This window comes from Heterodontus francisci, chromosome 38, assembly GCF_036365525.1.
Source record: "Heterodontus francisci isolate sHetFra1 chromosome 38, sHetFra1.hap1, whole genome shotgun sequence".
Taxonomy (NCBI): domain Eukaryota; kingdom Metazoa; phylum Chordata; class Chondrichthyes; order Heterodontiformes; family Heterodontidae; genus Heterodontus; species Heterodontus francisci.
In genome coordinates this window covers 14705212-14723679 of record NC_090408.1, presented here as the reverse complement: position 1 = coordinate 14723679, position 18468 = coordinate 14705212, and the positions used below count along the sequence as shown (strand labels likewise).

At 41.5% G+C, this 18468-nt stretch overlaps 1 protein-coding gene across 1 annotated transcript in view; it reads right to left on the bottom strand.

Moving 5' to 3' along the window:
- LOC137352307 (lamin-B3-like) overlaps nt 1–18468 on the bottom strand; it is a 75825-nt gene that overhangs the window by 11111 nt on the left and 46246 nt on the right. Inside the window, exons 9-10 of the mRNA XM_068017593.1 lie at nt 4229–4342; nt 2711–2839 (exon numbers count right to left, since the gene is read on the bottom strand). Of these exons, the coding sequence (XP_067873694.1) occupies nt 2711–2839; nt 4229–4342 (243 nt within the window). The remainder of the gene's footprint in view (nt 1–2710; nt 2840–4228; nt 4343–18468) is intronic.

Below are 18468 nucleotides of genomic sequence, written 5' to 3'. Positions count from 1 at the left end.
GGAACTTGCTGGAGCCCGTATCCTCGAAGATCCAGCAAACATACCAGGAGTGAATAAAACTGGATGTCAGAATTTTAGATTGTTCTTTGCCAAGATCATCAAAATTAGAAAGAGAAAGGAGTCAAAAACATCATTTTTGTTTTTAGCAGGGAGAAGAAGTGAACTACGTTATATAAACTATAACAAAATTGGATTTCTGAATACACGCCTCCATCTAAATCACAGTCTAAACACAAAACGTGGCTAGATCTGCTGAATAGGATATTTATACAACTAGTGAACAGGACATTATACAACACGAATCAGTCATTTGTTATTAGTTAACCTTACTCATTATGTAACCATGTCTCCTCTATATCACCCATGATATTTCCAACAGTAATTGCGTCTACGGCAGTATTGCCAGAAAAAACGTGGAATGTTTGCATATATATCAGCTCCCTTATTCAATCACAGCTGGCATGATCCAACATTCACTGACTTTCTGACTTAAAAGGAGAGAGTGTCACTTCTAAGCCAAGGCTGATTAGCAATAAGCACACCAGGGAGTGAAGCAGACTTTTTCCCCTCTTTCTTCCCCTTTCCAGAACTGTTGTTTTAACAAATATATCTAAAATTTTATGAATTTCAATTTAAACTGGACACAGCATTCACTAAACTCAACTGTTGTGATCCAAAGCCATCAGTGGAGTTGTTAAAATGCAGCCTCTTAGTTATCTCACAAGCAGCTTAAATAGCATGCATGTAACTGAGTCACAACACACCAGAAGATTCAATTCCTGGTGTTTCTGAGTTTGCTCTTCTGAGCTGGGTTGGCAGTAAGGACATGTGAAATTGGTCCCAGCATTATGTTCGAGGTTGTACAAATCAGTACTCAGCAATCCCCGTTACCCAGTGCATGTGGATGCTGTCAGTTGAGGACAGGATTGGGCTTAATTGTGATGTTCACTATGTGCAAATAATCTCCACTGTTGGGATTCACACAAAGAATGCTCTGTTGAGCAAGATACAGGTGTTGAATGACAGTTAATGTACCACAGTTTAACATGAGTCAGCGCTAGAAAATTATGGTCTGGATTTTCAATTGGGGTTAGGAACTGGAAATGGGGGCTGGTTCCGGGCCCTAATCCTGCATGGTGTACTTTAAGCACACGCAGAGGGATTTTCAAATTCTCAGCCAATTAATAGTCAGGGAGTGGACTCACTGTCCCTGAATGCTGGACAGCCAATGGGAGGCCCTGCAGCACTCCGTGATTGGCACCCCCACCGACTGAGGTGGGAGCAGCCGATCTGAAGCTGGAGGCTAGGTAAGTTTATTTGATTTTTTAAAAACTGCCACAGCGGTCTGGCCATAATCTTCAAGGGTCAACCCCTCCAGGGGAAGCCCAGCAGCTGCAGCCCGGCAGCTGTTATGGGTCAGGTGGCACGGGAACAAGGCCCTTTAATGTTAATCAGCCTCTATTGGCTGCCCTCCAGAAAGTGGCCTGATCTGACCCTGAGCCACTCATTCAAAAGGCTCCGGGTCAGGATCGTGGCAGCAAACTGGCATGGAGGCAGACAGCGCCAAAATGTGCATTTGCCCAACTCAGATCCCGACCCCAAATGCATTTAAAAATCCAGCCGTACAAGTTCACAATCATGAATTAAATTGGACTTCTCAATATTGATTTGAACCGCATTGGTAGCAGTTACTTTAGAGTTTTTGTGGGGCTTCCACTCAATAGCCTTGCTTCTGATTGCTATCCAAAGACATAACTAGAAATAACATGGTTATGCAGCAAGGTACAGATCATGCTCAGCTCCCAACTTTGTCTCCAGAACAAAATACCAAGGACAAGAAGAAACCTAGTGTCAACAATTCAGGGAATGCTTTTCTTATAACCTTGGAATAAATAGATCAAATAACAGAAAGGAGGAGAGTAACCGAAGTCACAGCATTCAACTGATTTTTCTGGAATGACTCGAGGTCTTTTTGAGAATCACAGAATCTCGCAGAGCAGAAGTTGCCCATTTGACCAAATATATATCCAATTCCACTTTGAAAGTCACTGCTGAATCTGCTTCCATTACCTTTTTAAGCAGTGCCTTACAGATCATCACAACTCACTGCATAAAAAAAATTCTCTCCTCATTTCTGGCTCTTTTGCCAATGTCCTCTGGTTACTGACCTTTTGCCAATGGAAATTGTTTCTCTTTACTTACTCTATCAATAACCTTCATGATTTTGAACACCTCCAATCTCCCCTCAACTGTCTCTGCTTCAAGGAGAACAATCCTATCTTCTCTGGTCTCTTCACATAACTAAAGTCCCTCATCCCTGGTATTATTTTAGTAAATCTCTGCTGCACCCTCTCTAAGGCTTCACCATCCTTCCTAAAGCTGTTTGCCTTGGACATCATGTCCAAAAGCTAATTTTATGCCTAGAAGACTATAAGAACAGCTTCTAGATGTGAGTCCTATTTCTGGCCCAATTTTATTGTCTAATTAGAAATACTATTTCAAATTGATCTCGTGTGTTATTTATGATCTTAAACATCATTGTGACAGGTTATTAAAATGGGGGCCAATAAATCTATTCCATTTAGCCACATATTCTAGCTTGCTCGGATTACCAAATTTGCTTTCTATTACAAATGCAAGATCACCAGCACCCTTTAGAGCTGCATTTTGTGCACCTGAAGATAAGCAGCATTCTCCTGAATAATCATACCGTTGGACTATACTGAATCCGCCGCCGAACGTGCTCACTGGGATCGTCACCGTCTTTGTCTCCGTCCTGATCTCCAGATTGACCTCCCAATATTCCTGGTATTTTCACAAGAGTCCATGTAGCCACCTCCTGTGAAATCAGCATTGTTAGTTGAAGTAGGGTTTTTTGGCCAAAAGGTCATGCATTCATCAGAACTAAGAAAAGGCTGAAGAGGGTCCCTTAAGATGCTATTATACAGGATTATAACATCTTGTTAAATTATCCTGAAGGAATTCTTGTCTGTTTTATATTTAAAAAGGGACTCTAGGCTTACGCAAGCCCATAAATGGATTCCAGCCCCACAATGATTCCAGTCACTGTAGATTTCCAATATAATTTTGTTTTTTTAATTTAACTTTGTGCAATGAGAATTAATTGCTCAAGGCTAATTTCCCACCACCCGACATCAAATTATGTGAAAAGATTACTTATTAGAGGCATCAGTTTCAAACATTTGCTTTTTATATTAGAAAGTTGCAAAATTTACAAAAGTATAAAATGGTACAATGTCCTGGTAAATTAAACAGGTTTCTTGTACAACTCAATGAACAATTCCACATTTATCTCAAAGGAATCATTTCTGCCTTAAAACATTTTAATCAAACTACTTTTGGTCATCTGCCCTAATATCTCCTTATGTGGCTCATTGTAAAATTTTGTTTGATAATGCTCCTGCAAAGTGCCTTGTGACATTATACGGTGTTAAAGGCGCTATATAAAATACAAATTGTTCTAGGAGAATCAGAAAAGTGGTTCACTAATTGAAAAAAAACAGGAAATTATTGGAGAAATCAAAATTCAAGTCAATAGCTGACCTCACATGCTTAACAAGTGACATAATGGAAATATTTCCATTTCAGGAGATTTACAGATTGTATTAAATCAGATCTATTAAGCTCCCAGGGTTTACATTAAAACAGTCAATGGTAATGGAGAATTTGCACAGGAATGTTTTGAAAATAGAACAAAATTCAGCTTTAAAAAATGCATGCTTTCCTCAGTTATACCTCTATAAATTCAAAGTTGATAATTTTCCAATTCTTTTCAAAAAAAGTTTTTTTTTTTTTACACCATCTCACCACCAGCTAAGAAAATATTACAAAGATACTTCTTTTTTGACTCAAGGCACCATGAATTTGCATCGTTACCAATTCAGCAAAGCATTCATACATTACACTTCTACTACTAGATGCTGACTGCATTGTGTAGAGGTTTAATCGTTAGCATTCTGCCAAAACAATTTTTTCCAAAAGGTTACTAAAACTTTTGGTGTCTGCCGTGGCAAATCAGAATGGTATGAAATGAGCAATGAGCCATCTTAAATCCGCAGATTAGTAAAGCGGACATTTAAAATGGAGTGATACAACTTTTAGTATTTAAGATTGTGTTACCGCTCACATACGGTGCATTTATATCAATATATTTTGCACGCACATCTCTCTGCTTCCATTACATTTACATAACACTTATTGCACACACCTCTTTATCAACATTGAGGACAGCCACCCGCACATCATCTCCTATTCCCCAAGATTTTTGGTTCTTCCACACTAAGTCATTTGGAGTACATTGGGCAATACTTGCAGCCCAGATCTAATACAAGGAGAGAATAGTTAAATTAGTTACTTCAAGATTCACACTAAAAAAATTTACATCAGTCAGAATTATGCATTTCAGCAAATGTAAAAGTAATTGTAGCAAAATCCATTGTCTTCATCCTTCCCAGCCCCGCCCCACCACAACCAGTCAAGAACTTCACAAGACAAGCGAAGACGGTCAGCACTCAGACTGCGCTTTTCGATATTTTCTTACATAAGTTTAAAAGTATCCATTTATAGAAGATGGATTAAAAGTATCCATTTATAGGAGATGGATTAAAAGTAGATTACCTTAAATATGCACCAGCATAGTGCATTCTGATGGGTTCTCTGGGTCAAAACAACCACTAAAGCATTAATGGAAACTGAATGTTATGTTAAACTCATTCATCTTATTATGCAAATTCCTGAAGTTACTTATTTTTTCCATTTATCAAATTCTTTGTGGCCCTCAACCGTGTCCGGCCCATTTCCTACACCTCTACCCTCACCCCTTCCCCTCCCTCCCAGAACCGTGACAGGGTTCCCCTTGTCCTCACTTTCCACCCCATCAGCCTCCATATCCAAAGGATCATCCTCTGCCATTTCCGCCACCTCCAGCGTGATGCCACTACCAAACGCATTTTCCCCTCCCTTCCCCTGTCAGCATTCCGAAGGGATCGTTCCCTCCGCAACACCCTGGTCCACTCCTCCATTACCCCCACCACCTTGTCCCCGTCCCATGGCACCTTCCCCTGCAATCGCAGGAGATGTAATACCTGCCCATTTACCTCCTCTCTCCTCACCATCCCAGGCCCCAAACACTCCTTTCAGGTGAAGCAGCAATTTACTTGTACTTCTTTCAATGTAGTATACTGTATTCACTGCTCACAATGTGGTCTCCTCTACATTGGGGAGACCAAACGCAGACTGGGTGACTGCTTTGCGGAACACCTCCACTCAGTCCGCAAGCAGGACCCTGAGCTTCCAGTTGCTTGCCATTTCAACACTCCCCCCCCGCTCACATCTCTATCCTGGGCTTGCTGCAGTGTTCCACTGAACATCAACGCAAGCTCGAGGAACAGCATCTCATTTTCCGATTAGGCACACTACAGCCTGCCGGACTGAACATTGAGTTCAATAATTTCAGAGCATGACGGGCCCCCCATTTTACTTCTATTTAGTTATTTTTTCTTTTTTCTTTTTTACATTTTTTACAATTTTTTTCTTTTGTTAATTTCATTTCATTGTAGGTTTTTCAGTTTGCTTACCCACTATTTTCTTTCATGTTTGTACTTGCTGCTATTCAATCCTCAGTTCGTTAACACCCTATTTGTACTAATGCTTTGTCTTTCAACACACCATTAACATATTGTTTGCCGTTGCTCCATGACCTCTTGGTCAGCTATGTGGCCTTGTCCAATCTACACCTTCTCCTTTGTTATCTCTTGCCCCACCCCCAGCTCACTTGCTTATAACCTTTGACATTTCTAATATTTGCTAGTTCCGAAGAAGGGTCACTGACCCGAAACGTTAACTCTGCTTCTCTTTCCACAGATGCTGCCAGACCTGCTGAGTGGTTCCAGCATTTCTTGTTTTTATTATCTTTGTGGCACTTGTTCTATTCATCATCAACTTTCCTCCCTGCAACACCCGCCCCCCCGAACTTTCCCCATGGCTGTCACAATGCAGTCCCTCTCTCTCTTCTGACTCTTCATTCACACTTAGATTGAAAGCAAAACATTATAAATATACAAAAGAGGGAACAGCAAGCCCAAATAACTGCAGACCACTAACTTCAGTGGGAGAATTGGCAGAATCCATTATTCCAGCAGAGTAAATGAGCACCTGAAAAAGTACAAACTCAGAGAGCGTGGGCATGGTTTTGGGAAAGGTAGCTGATGTCTAACTAACCCAATAGTCTTTATGGAGCTGAGAGTAGAATGGATTGTTGGTAGATGCAAAGATTTTCAGAGGGTATTTGATAAGGCTTCATGCAGCGATTAATAGCTGAAATTGCAGCATGTGAAATCATGTGGTGTAGTATAATATAATACCTTTTGTATACTACCTCTCTGTTGGGAGGTGTAAATAAAAAGTTTTTCCAACATGACTGCTCTCAGTTAATACCTCATGTTAGTTTTATTCTGAATACGCAACAGCAACATGAGGAAAGGATGGCACTGATTTTTTTTTTTGCATCTCATTCGAGCGATTACCGTTTGAAGAACATTCTGACACTTTTTGGAACTCCCAAAGTCGATTTTGAGGAAGTATGAGCAATTTGAAAGATCGCTTCGTGTGTCTGCAATTCATGTTCAAATATAACTCAGTGAGTACATAATAAAAATATGGCACAGAGGACATATTTTGGGAAAATGGGGGAATTCAACCCTAATAAAAAGAGGACTGGTGAAATTATGAACGAAGGTTACATATTTGGCTGCAAGCTAATAAAATCCTAAAAGATGATAAAGTGAATATTTTCCTGACCATAATAAAGCCGAATGCTTTTGAGGTGGTGTTTTATCAATGTTGCCTCAACTGTTGTAGCTCAACTGTTACGACCTGATAAGAAAGGAGTCTAGGTGTCCCTCTCAGCCTTCACCTCGTCTTACCGCAATGGGGTTTAATTTTAAACACACTGCGTTTTTAGCTCCCCTTGGTGAATCCATGTTCACCGCTTTCCAATTATAAGGCAAAGAAACCAGCACAAACAGGTTTTCTCAGGTTTAAAGAAGAAAAATTGAAATTTATTAAACTTAAACTCTAATTCGGTTAACGACTATCGATACACAATGTGCCCATGCTAGCATGCATTTGCGATACACACATGCAGATAGAGACAGAACAGAAGAAATAAAGTGGAAAAGTCTGAGGCAATCTCTGAAGAGGGTTTTGTTACGGTTCTTCGAGCTCACTGTAGAGTCCTTGATTGTAGGAAGATCTTGCTTTCCGTTGGGGCCCAGTATTCTTCTTAAACCTTGTTTGCTGTAGGAGACTTTTCTCTCCTGGAGTTCATGTGTCGTCAATGGATTCAGATGCTTGTGAGAAAGAGATGGGAGCAGGCAGGAGAGATCTTCGCAGTCCAGGAGCAAGCAGTCTTTGAGTTCAAACTGTTGGTACCATTCAGAAAACCCCAGGTTGCCAAGCAGGTTAGTCATGTGACTAACGGGTCTGACCATGTCTTAGCTCTGTGAATTGTATCATCTTAGCAGGGCCTGGAATGCGCTTCAAATGTCTGGTGCTCAAAGTCCATTGTGGGTTAAATGGATAAGGGAAGTAACCCCTCTTGTCCCTATTGGTATGTAAAATTCTTGCAGCCAAGTGGCTGGCAGCCCTTGAAACAGGCCTGCTCTTCTTTCCAGCAACAATTTAATGTTCACATGATGAAATTAATATGCTTCATTCTTGGATATAGCTCTTGGGGCAAAAAGGATCAAAGGATATGGGGAGAAAGTGGGAACAGGTTACTGAGTTGGATAATCAACCATGATCATAATGAATGGCGCAGCAGGCTCGAATGGACTACTCCTTCTCTGTTTCTATGTTGGAAGGTGGGGGTGGGGGGTCCAGCATGATACAACTAAGAACAAAATTGCACTTCGAGATACATTTCGTGGAAGGATGCAGTTGCCAAGTGAGTCTATTGCAGATTATATTCTTGAATGAAAGAAAATATCTAGTCACTGTGGTTGTGGTCCCAACTTAAAAGTCAACCTTAGAAATATGTTTGCTGGAGGTCTAAAGAACAGCAAAATCCAGGCCAAGCTTTTGTGTAAAGGCAATAAGCTGATGTGGAAGGAGGTCTGTGATGAGGCTACAGCCATGGAAATGGCAAGAGATAGCTTCAGATTGCAAGAAAGTTATTTTCCTGACCCGGATGGGAAGGTCCACTGGATTTCAGCAGGAAACAGGCAGCCAAGTTCACAGACTCAGTCAGAAATATAGAAGCTATCGTTGCCATGGTAGCCACCAACCAACTAAATGGTCCCATTTCCAGTCAAAGTGCTTTGGCTGTGGGAAATATCCAGACAGCATGCAGAAGAGGAAGTGGTAATGCTCCAGGTCACAGCAATGCATCAGGTCAAAGTCATGGCAGACCAAAAGTTAGATCAGGCTCCTGGAAGTTCACAAATGTGCAAATGATGGATATGGAAACAGAAGTTGATGTTATCGAGCAGGAAGATCAAGAGTTGTACTCAGTCAGAGGGCAAGGAAAACAGACTATGGATGTTGAGAGAAACAAGGCTGAAGACAGAATTCCAGCACCCATAGTAAAAATAAAAATCAGAGATTCACAACTCACATTAGTCATCGATACTGCTGCAGCTGCATCTGTTACCTTAGAAGAGTACAAGAAATCCCTAAGTCACATTCCCTTACAAAAAATTGGTGTGAAACTGACTAGTTATTCCAATAACAGTATTCTACTTTTAGATGAAGTGAGTGCAAACATGGAATACAATGATGCATCCCATTACTTACCATTGATAGTAGTAGGAGGGAACAAAGTCTCCCCGATGGGAAGAAATTGGCTTAAGAACATACATTTAAACTAGGCAGAGTTATTCACAGCAAGGGCAGTACTAAGTGGGATGAAAGGAGTGTGCGGTTTCTTGAATGACATTTTTATTAGCACTAAGACAGCGAAAGAACACATTGTAAGGTTCAACTAAATCCTGGATTAACTTCGAGAGTATGGCATTAAAGCTAAAAAGCACAAGTCTTGCTTCATGGTGTCAAATGTAACATGCCTGCGTCACCAAATAGAGGGTGAAGGTATCCACCCAGCGCAGGAGAAGGTTCAGGGGATTTTAAAAGCCAAGAGATCAGAGAAAGAAGAACTTAGAACATTCATAGGAATTGTTGTGTATTATTCTAATTTCATCCCGGACTTAGTGAATATGTTCACTCCATTTTATCAACTGCTCACAGATGGAATAGATTGGGAGTGGTCTGTGGAATGTCAGAATGCATTTGAAGAAGTGAGGCAAGTACTGACTAGTGATCCTGTTTTGATCCACTACGATTCCAAGAAAACATTGGTTTTAGCGTGCAATGCCTCACCACAGTGGTTAGGTGTGGTGTTCACATAATGGAAGACAGCGTGGAGAAGCCTGTAACATATGTTTCACGTACTTTAACAATGTCAGAGCAAAATTACTCAAGTTGAGAAAGAGGCTTTAGTGATAATATATGGTGTTACAAAGTTCCATAAATACCTGTATTTTGTTAACTGACCTTTTTGCTTCAAAAAGTAGGAAGTACTATTGTTTGCAATAGTACGGCTTCAGAGATGGGCATTGATTTTGATGGCCCATCAGTAGGATATTAAATATCATAGGTCAGCAGATCATGCAAATGCAGATGTTCTTGTGATTTCCTGTGAAGACTGATTCATTTTTAACCCAATCTGTTACCTAGAAATTACGTACACAAACTGCATGCCACTGTCTGCCAGAGAAATTTCTGAAGAAACGCACAAGTATGTGGTGATCAGTAAAGTACTCAATTACGTCATGAATGGCTAGTCTAAAGAATGTGATGATGAGAAATTGCAAGAGTATTTCACAAGCAGAAATGAGCCAAGTGTAGATCAAGGCTGTCTCCTATGCGGTTTAAGAGTCATGATTCCTCCAAGGGGGAGAGGTTTTTAGAGGAACATCATCAAGTGCATACAGAGTCTGTATGAAAGCAGTAGCAAGAAGCTATTTTTGGTATCCAAAAGGGAGATAGAGATATTGAAGAGTTGGTGAAAAGTCGAAGTGTGTCTCAGAATGAGAAATTGAGCAAAATTCCTTTTATTCCATGGCCAAACAGAAGAAAACCGTGGGAACGAGTACATATTGATTTCTTTGAAGCGCAAGGTAAAGAGTATTTTGTTTTGGTCAATAGCGATAGCAAGTGGATAAATGTTGAGTTTATGAACAATACCACAAGTGCCATAACTATTGAGGTTTTGAGAAGTTGGTTTGCAATTAATGAGTTGCCAGAAGTGTTGGTGTCAGATAATGATCCACAGTTTACGTCAGAAGAGTTTGAAATATTTCTGAGCAAGATGGAGTCAAACACACTCGAATACTACTGTATCACCCAGCATCGAATGGTGCTGCAGAAAAAAGTGCACAAATTGTGAAGAGGTCTTTGCAGAAGTATTTGCTAGATGACAAGCTAGGCAGTAATGCCCAGGTTTCTCTTTGACACAGGCTAGACAATTTTCTGTTCTGTTACGGAATAGCCCCACAGTCTACAACCGATTGCTCACCTTACCAGTTAGTGTTTAAACATGCTCCTAAGACAAGGTTTAGTTTACTTAAGACAGACATCAATAGCGAGGCAAGTCAAAATCATTTCAGAGTGAAGATGAGCCATGATACTCGAGGCATGAAACTTTAGTGCAGGTCAGAAGGTAATGCTGAAAAAGCACTGGAGGTGATAAGCAGTGGTATGCATTTGGAGTTGTTGTAAAACGACTAGGTGTATTCACATATCTAGTGAAGGTTGGGGAGAGACTCAGTATTGTGTAGATCATTTGCTTGAAAGAAAAATATCTGACAAAGGAAGAGCATGGGAAACGTCCTATAAAAACTCCCTTCTTAATAGCACTGTAGGTGTACCTACACCACATGGACAGCAACAGTTCAAGAAGGCAGCTCATCACCACCTTCTCAAGGCCATTTAGGGATGGGCAATAAATGCTGGCTTAGTCAACGATGCTCACAGCCCATGGAAGAATAAAGTCCTAGTTCCTACAGTTCCAAGTGAAATTCAGAGAGAAAGTGAAAGTCAAAGAATCTTTGATTAAGATTAATCAATCAATTTGTAATCATTCAAGCTGTATAAAATGCTAGTTAGGCCACAGCTGGAGTACTGTGTATAGTTCTGGGCATCATACTATAGGAAGGATGTGATTGCACTGGAGAGGGTGCAGAGGAGATTCACCAGGGTGTTGCCTGGGCTGGAGCATTTCAGTTATGAAGAGAGACTGAAAAGGCTAAGGTTGTTTTCCTTAGAACAGAGAAGGATGAGGGAGGACATGATTGAAGTATACAAAATTATGAGGGGCATTGATAGGTTAGATAGGAAGAGACTTTTCCCCTTATCGAAGGCATCAATAACCAGGGGGCATATATTTAAGGTAAAGGGCAAGAGGTTTAGAGGGGATTTGAGGAAAAAAAATTTCACCCAGAGGGTGGTTGGAATCTGGAACACACTGCCTGAAGGTATGGTAGAGGCAGGAACCCTCACAACATTTAAGTATTTCGATGAGCACTTGAAACGCCAAAGCATACAAGGCTACGGGCCAAGTGCTGGAAAATGGGACTAGAATAGTTAGGTGCTTGATGGCCTGCACAGACACGATGGGCTGACGTGCCTGTTTCTGTGCTGTACGACTCTATAACTATGACTCTAATTTTACAGACCCAACCATTAAGTGGAGTTGGTAGTCAAAGTTCAGGGTTGACACAATCTGTGATGTTGGAAGAGCAGAATAAAGCTAATGAAAATGGAAGATACCCAGACAGAAAGAGAAAGATACCAGACAGGTTAATTGCATGTACATAGGAAGGAAGGAAGGAAGGAAGAAGAAATAAGTTGTTCTTTTCAGTACTTCTTGGTGATGATATTTTTGTTAAAGACATACTTGTGATTACAGTAACAAGTGTGCAACTAAAGAGTGAGTGAGTGAGTGAGAGTTATACAGCACAGAAACAGGCCCTTTGGCCCATCGTGTCCATGCCGACCATCAAGCACCTATCTATTCTAATCCCATTTTCCCGCACTTGGCCTGTAGCCTTGTTTGCTATGGCGTTTCAAGTGCTCATCTAGATATTTTTAAAATGTTGTCAGGGTTCCTGCCTCGACCACCCCTTCAGGCAGTGTGTTCCAGATTCCAACCACCCTCTGGACGTAAAAAAATTTCCCTCTTAAACCTCCTGCCTCTTACCTTAAATCTACGACCCCTGGTTATTGACACCTTCGCTAAGTGAAAAAGTTTCTTCCTATCTACCCTATCTATGCCCCTCAGTTTCGTATATCTCAATCAGCTCTCCCCTCAGCCTTCTCTGCTCTAAGGAAAACAACCCTAGCCTATCCTGTCTCTCTTTATAGCTGAAATGCTCCAGCCCAGGCAACATCCTAGTGAATCTCCACTGCAATCACATCCTTCCTATAGTGTGGCGACCAGAACTGTACACAGTACTCCAGCTGTTGCCTAACTAGTATTTTATACAGCTCCATCATAACTTCCCTGCTCTTATATTCTATGCCTCAGCTAATAAAGACAAGAATCCCATATGCCTTCCTAATCACCTTATCTACCTGTGCTGCTGCCTTTAGTGATCTATGGACAAGTACACCAAGGTCCCTCTGACCCTCTGTACTTCCTAGGGTCCTACCACTCATTGTATATTCCCTTGCCTTGTTTGCCCTCCCAAAATGCATCACCTCACACTTCTCAGGATTAAATTCCATTTGCCACTGCTCTGCCCATCTTACCAGCCCAACTGTATCGTCCTGTAATCTAAGGTTTTCCTCCTCACTATTTATGACACCACCAATTTTCATGTCATCTGCAAACTTACTGATCATACCTCCCATATTCACGTCTAAATCATTAATTTACACTACAAACAGCAAGGGTCCCAGCACCGATCCCCGCGGTACACCACTGGTCACAGGCTTCCAATCGCAAAAACAACCCTGGACCATCACCCTCTGCCACTAAGCCAATCTTGGATCCAATTTGACAAATTGCCCTGGATCCCATGGGCTCTTACCTTTTTAACCAATCTCCCATGCGGGACCTTATCAAAAGCCTTACTGAAGTCCATGTAGACTACATCAACTGCTTTACCCTCATCTACACATCTAGTTGCCTCCTTGACATTCAATCAAGTTTGTTAGACATGATCTCCCCCTGATAAAGCCATGCTGACTATCCCTGATTAATCCCTGCCTCTCCAAATGGAGATTAATCCTGGCCCTCAGAATTTTTTTCCCAATAGTTTCCCTACCATTGATGTTCGACTCACTGGCCTCTAATTACCTGGTTTATCTGTGCTACTCTTCTTGAATAATGGTACCACATTCGCTGTCCTACAGTCCTCTGGCACCTTTCCTGTGGCCAGAGAGGATTTGAAAATGTGTGTCAGAACCCCTGCTATCTCCTCCCTTGCCTCACATAACAGCCTGGGATACATCTCATCTGGGCCTGGGGGTTTATCCACTTTTAAGTCCGCCAAAACCTCCTCCCTTTCAATGCTAATTTGTTCAAGTATATCACAATCCCCCTCCCTGATCTCTACACCAACATTGTCCTTCTCCATAGCAAACACAGATGAAAAGTAATCATTTAAAACCTCACCTACGTCCTCCGGCTCCACACAGAGATGGCCACTTTGATCCCTAATGGGCCCTACTCTTTACCTGGTTATCCTCTTGCCCTTAATATACTTATAAAATGTCTTGGGATTTTCCTTTATCCTGCCCACCAGTGTTTTTTCATGCCCCCTCTTCTCTCTCCTAATTACTTTTTTTTTTTAAGTACCCCCCTACACTTTCTATATTCCTCTAGGGCCTCCGCTGTTTTCAGCTCTCTGAATCTGCCATAAGCCTTCATTTTTTTCCCTTATCCAATCCTCTATATCACATGACATCCAGGGCTCCCTGGACTTGTTGGCCCTACCCTTCACCTTTATTGGAACATGTTGGCCCTGAACTCTCACTATTTCCTTTCTGAATGACTCCCACTGGTCTGATGTAAACTTTTCCTCCAAGTAGCTGCTCCCAGTCCACTTTGGCCAGATCCTATTTTATCATATTGATATCGGCCTTCCCACAGTTCAGGACCTTTATTTCCGGTCCCTCTTTGTCCTTTTCCATAACTACCTTAAATCATACACAGTTATGGTCAAACTACCTTAAATCTTACACAGTTATGGTCACTATCCCCCACTGACACTTCTGCCACCTGTCCGGCTTCATTCCCTAGGATTAGGTCCAGTACCGCCCCTTCTCTTGTAGGACTTTCTAGGTGTTTAAACCTCCTACCAAAGTCAATTGACTCACATTTGACTATATTGAACTTCATACACCATTTACATGCCCACTCTGCCAACTTGTTTGTCTTGCATTTGAGGCCTGCTACCTGACCCGAACCGGACGACGTGTCGGGTCGGGCCCAGTCCAGATTGAGTCGGGTCGGACACAAAACTTGTTAAATTTCAGGGCTTTGTTATTGTGTTTTGGGAAATGATGTACATGTACCATTTTACACTTACTGCATAAGTTGTTTTTTAACGTGGGGAGGGAGTGTGGTATATTGTAATACCTTTTGTATACTGCCCCTCTGTTGGGAGGTATAAATAAAGTTTTTCCAACATGACTGCTCCCAGTTTAGATTTCATGTTAGTTTTACTCTGAATACACAACACACGGCACGGACAGAAAAGTAATCAAAAGGAATGAGGTGGAGCGTATAATAGAAGCATTCTTGAATTAGCAGGAATTACAAGTGATGCCTCTCAGGGACTGGTGGACAGAGTCAATACAAAAGGATTTGGGAATAGAGAGAATATCCAGATTACAGAAAAGGTTATGCTAGGAGGTACTATGAAGAAGAGAGAAGAACATTACCAAATAATTAAGCAGATTCCTGGTAGATGCAGTACGAGGTTGTACATTTGAGGATAATAATGACATGGGATTTTAATATAAAATTAAAATGGCTAGGCTATAAAACAAAACGAAAGAGATGGATGAACTGCAGAAGATAAAAACAAAATACCGCTAGTTTTATACTGCAGTGGTCATTATTGCTTTCTGAGTACTGTGTTCAACTTTATCTTAGAAACAATACACAGTCCTTGGAGGGAGTCTAATGACCAATCACGAGGAGAATACCTGGGCTGAAAGTACTTAATTATGAGATTGCATAAGGTGACCAGGTTAACCAGTGGTCTGACTATGGTACTTAGAATAATAAAGAGAATTGCCTGGATAGATGGGGAACAACTCTTTAGTAGGCTGGCTGGGAATCCAAAATAATAATAAAATTAGAACTATACCAATTAAAAGCAAATTCCTCAGAAAAATTCTGACAATATTTCAGAAAATGTGAATTGCACTCAAGACATCAGAGAGCCATTTGAGGTGTTTAAGAAGGGAAATTGCTCTCATTTCCCAAGTAATTATCAATTAAAGAAATGAAAATGAGCAGAGATTGGAAGTAAAAAGAAAATAGTCCACCAAGCCGAACAAAATACATGGTAAACTTGATTAGCTGAATGGCCAACCATTGTTCACGTGTTTCTCACTTTTTGACAAAGCTGCTTCTGCTCTACGTCTCCTGATTTTACCGAGTGACTCTGATCAGGTTTCTTCAAACAGCTTAGCTCTATTTTTTTTTTTTAATTAAACTTCTATCTTGCAGCATGCAACAAGATGGTATCCAACATGTACCAAGTAGGAGACGATATCCAGATCATGTGGGAATCAGCTGTCTGGAATCCATGAGAACAGATGATTCGAGTGAGAAAGTGGAAGCTGGGGCTTAGGCCTGGAAGGGGTAGAGGGCTTACAGCCAGGAAAGTGTGCACGGGGCTGGGGTTTGAACCACGGCATATATCAGAGGAGCCCCACACCAATTTCTAGTGGTAGTTGCGGATGGCGAATGGGCATTTATGTCTGGGAGTACTTTGATGGAGCCGGAGCTCACTCAAGAAACTAGTAGCAGAGATAGGGCAAGGAGATGTTGAAAACCTTTTGGAGATGGGGTAGAAGAGCTTGTACATATTGCATAAGTGCAGAGACTTCAGAAAAGGCTTTGAAGAAGAGCTCTAAATGTGCATGGAAAGGCTTAAATTCAAAAAGATGAAGCATAGAAAACAGAGTGATATGCAAAGAGGGTGGAAAATTTGCAGTGGAAAATTGATGCAAGGCATTTGTAACAAGAAAGTTTTGTATCTTTTAAATGAAAAGTTTTGAATTTACCTTATAAAGCTTATTTTTAAGGGAAATATATACATAATATATCAGAGTAGGTACAGAATCGAAGGAGTTCAAAAGAGTATTAAAATTCTTTGACCGGCTTGATTGGTCCATTGTAGTGGCTCATGACTGGCTACTTAGGGAGTGGATTTTTTTTTTTTAAATTGAAAGATTTAGGGGGCTAAATTGGATAGCCCCCGAAAAACAGGCACGGAGATTGTGGCGTGCGATTAACTTGCAGCCATTGATTGCAATGCAGGCAGTACACCAACTTTGTGCTGCTTCCTCATTTGAATGATCTCTGCATCCAGTCAGCACAAACCTGCTATTCAATGGCTGGACACAATCAGCAGGGGGCTAATATTGTGAGTAGTAAGCACCACTTAATCTGACCTGGAAAAGTGTGAGGAATGACAACGCAGGAGAGAGAGCTGGCTCAAAGGTTTCCGCGCATTGCATTGGAGGTATTGATGGAGGAGATGGGAAAATATCCTGTATCCGCAGTGGAGCAGGTAGCTGTGGAAGGCAAGGCCAGGAATCATGCTGGAGGATCTGGATGCAGTGCCACAAGAGGTTCAATGATGTCATAGGAGTGGTCAAGGTCAGCGAATGCCTTTTCAAATGTCACATCCTACCTATTGCACCTGTAACCTCAGCCGCTGCTCAATTCGCCACACTCCCATCACTCCCCTACCAATAACCTCTATCAACAGACTCAATATTTAACTTTGTTACAATCCACTTTGGGATCAAACAAAAGAATAGCGTTCAAATGATCACAATGGGAAAAAAAATAAGAGATTTCACCTTATTTTGTATTTTAATTTAACAGTCAAATCAAAGTCAATATGAATTATACATTATAAAGTGGATAAAACAAAGTTAGACCTTGTTTTCGTTCAGGTCGCCTGCTAGTGGGCCATGGTGAATGTTCTATTGCAATTACGTCGACCGTGAGCTCACATATAGGCCAAGTGCCTTATGCCCAAAGAACAGGAGGGGAGATGAAACTCTGACTGACCAAAACTCCAAAGGCACAAAACACCAAATGCCGCCACTAATATTCTCCAGGCGAATCTCCAAAATGGTGCACTGCTCCCATCCAAACAGGTTTCCCAATCCAGTACTATTAAAAGCTGCAGACAAAGGTTGACATCCACACAAAAGGCAGATGTTCCAAAAAAAAAAAACTGGCAGCTTCACAGACTGACAAAAATTCTGATGATGATAGCCTTCCTTCAAACATAACGGACGAAGAGGACAATCTCCACCATAGCCTCCGAATACTATTAGATGAGGGGCCCCTGCCTTTTTAAATAAAAAAATATAGTAACCTTTATTGCAACATTAAACTATCCAATACAAGGCATCAGGAGTAAGGTAGAAGGACCTCTAGTTACAACCAGAACATGGCTCTTCTAACCTCTGTTATACCTAATGAACCGGACTTCCCTGTATGTGCAGTCCCTTATGCGTTGACTACATAGCTTTGCAGCATATTAACAATTTAGACTTTCATCACAACATTCTTTTCACCCTCACACACTTAGCGCGACTGCAAGCTTTACACCCACATATCACAGCTTGAACACACTGCCAGCTATTCAACCATGAGAGCCACATCAGCCAAACAGATGGCACAACATTCACTGACACACCTCCCTTTATCTTGCAGGACTTGCTGGCACACAACCCGATGCAACAACAGCTAACTGGAGGAGGATAGGCGTGCCTCTATGTCCAAACTCCCATGGAGGAGGCAATGCTGGCCATTATTGAGAGACTCATTGCTGAGGCTATGGCTAGCTGAGGGGCTGAAACCAAAGATGACGGTATCCTCATACCTAATCCTCCTTCTCACATCCCAATTCCCCCTTATCCCACAATCTCTGATTTGAAAGCTGCAGATGATGTAAGTATGCACCTATTACGCCCCCTCCTGCACCACAATCTTACCCTTGTGCCTTTTTCCTTCCATATCCCAAGTGCAATCAGGCCAGGCAGCAGAGGAACAGCAAGACGACAGTGTTGTAGGCTCAGAGCTCACTTGATTTCACACTCTCAGTCATCAGATACTGGCAATGCATGTATCTTAGAGGATAGAGCCGTGACCTGCACGTGGTGAGATATGGGCATACTGGCATGTGT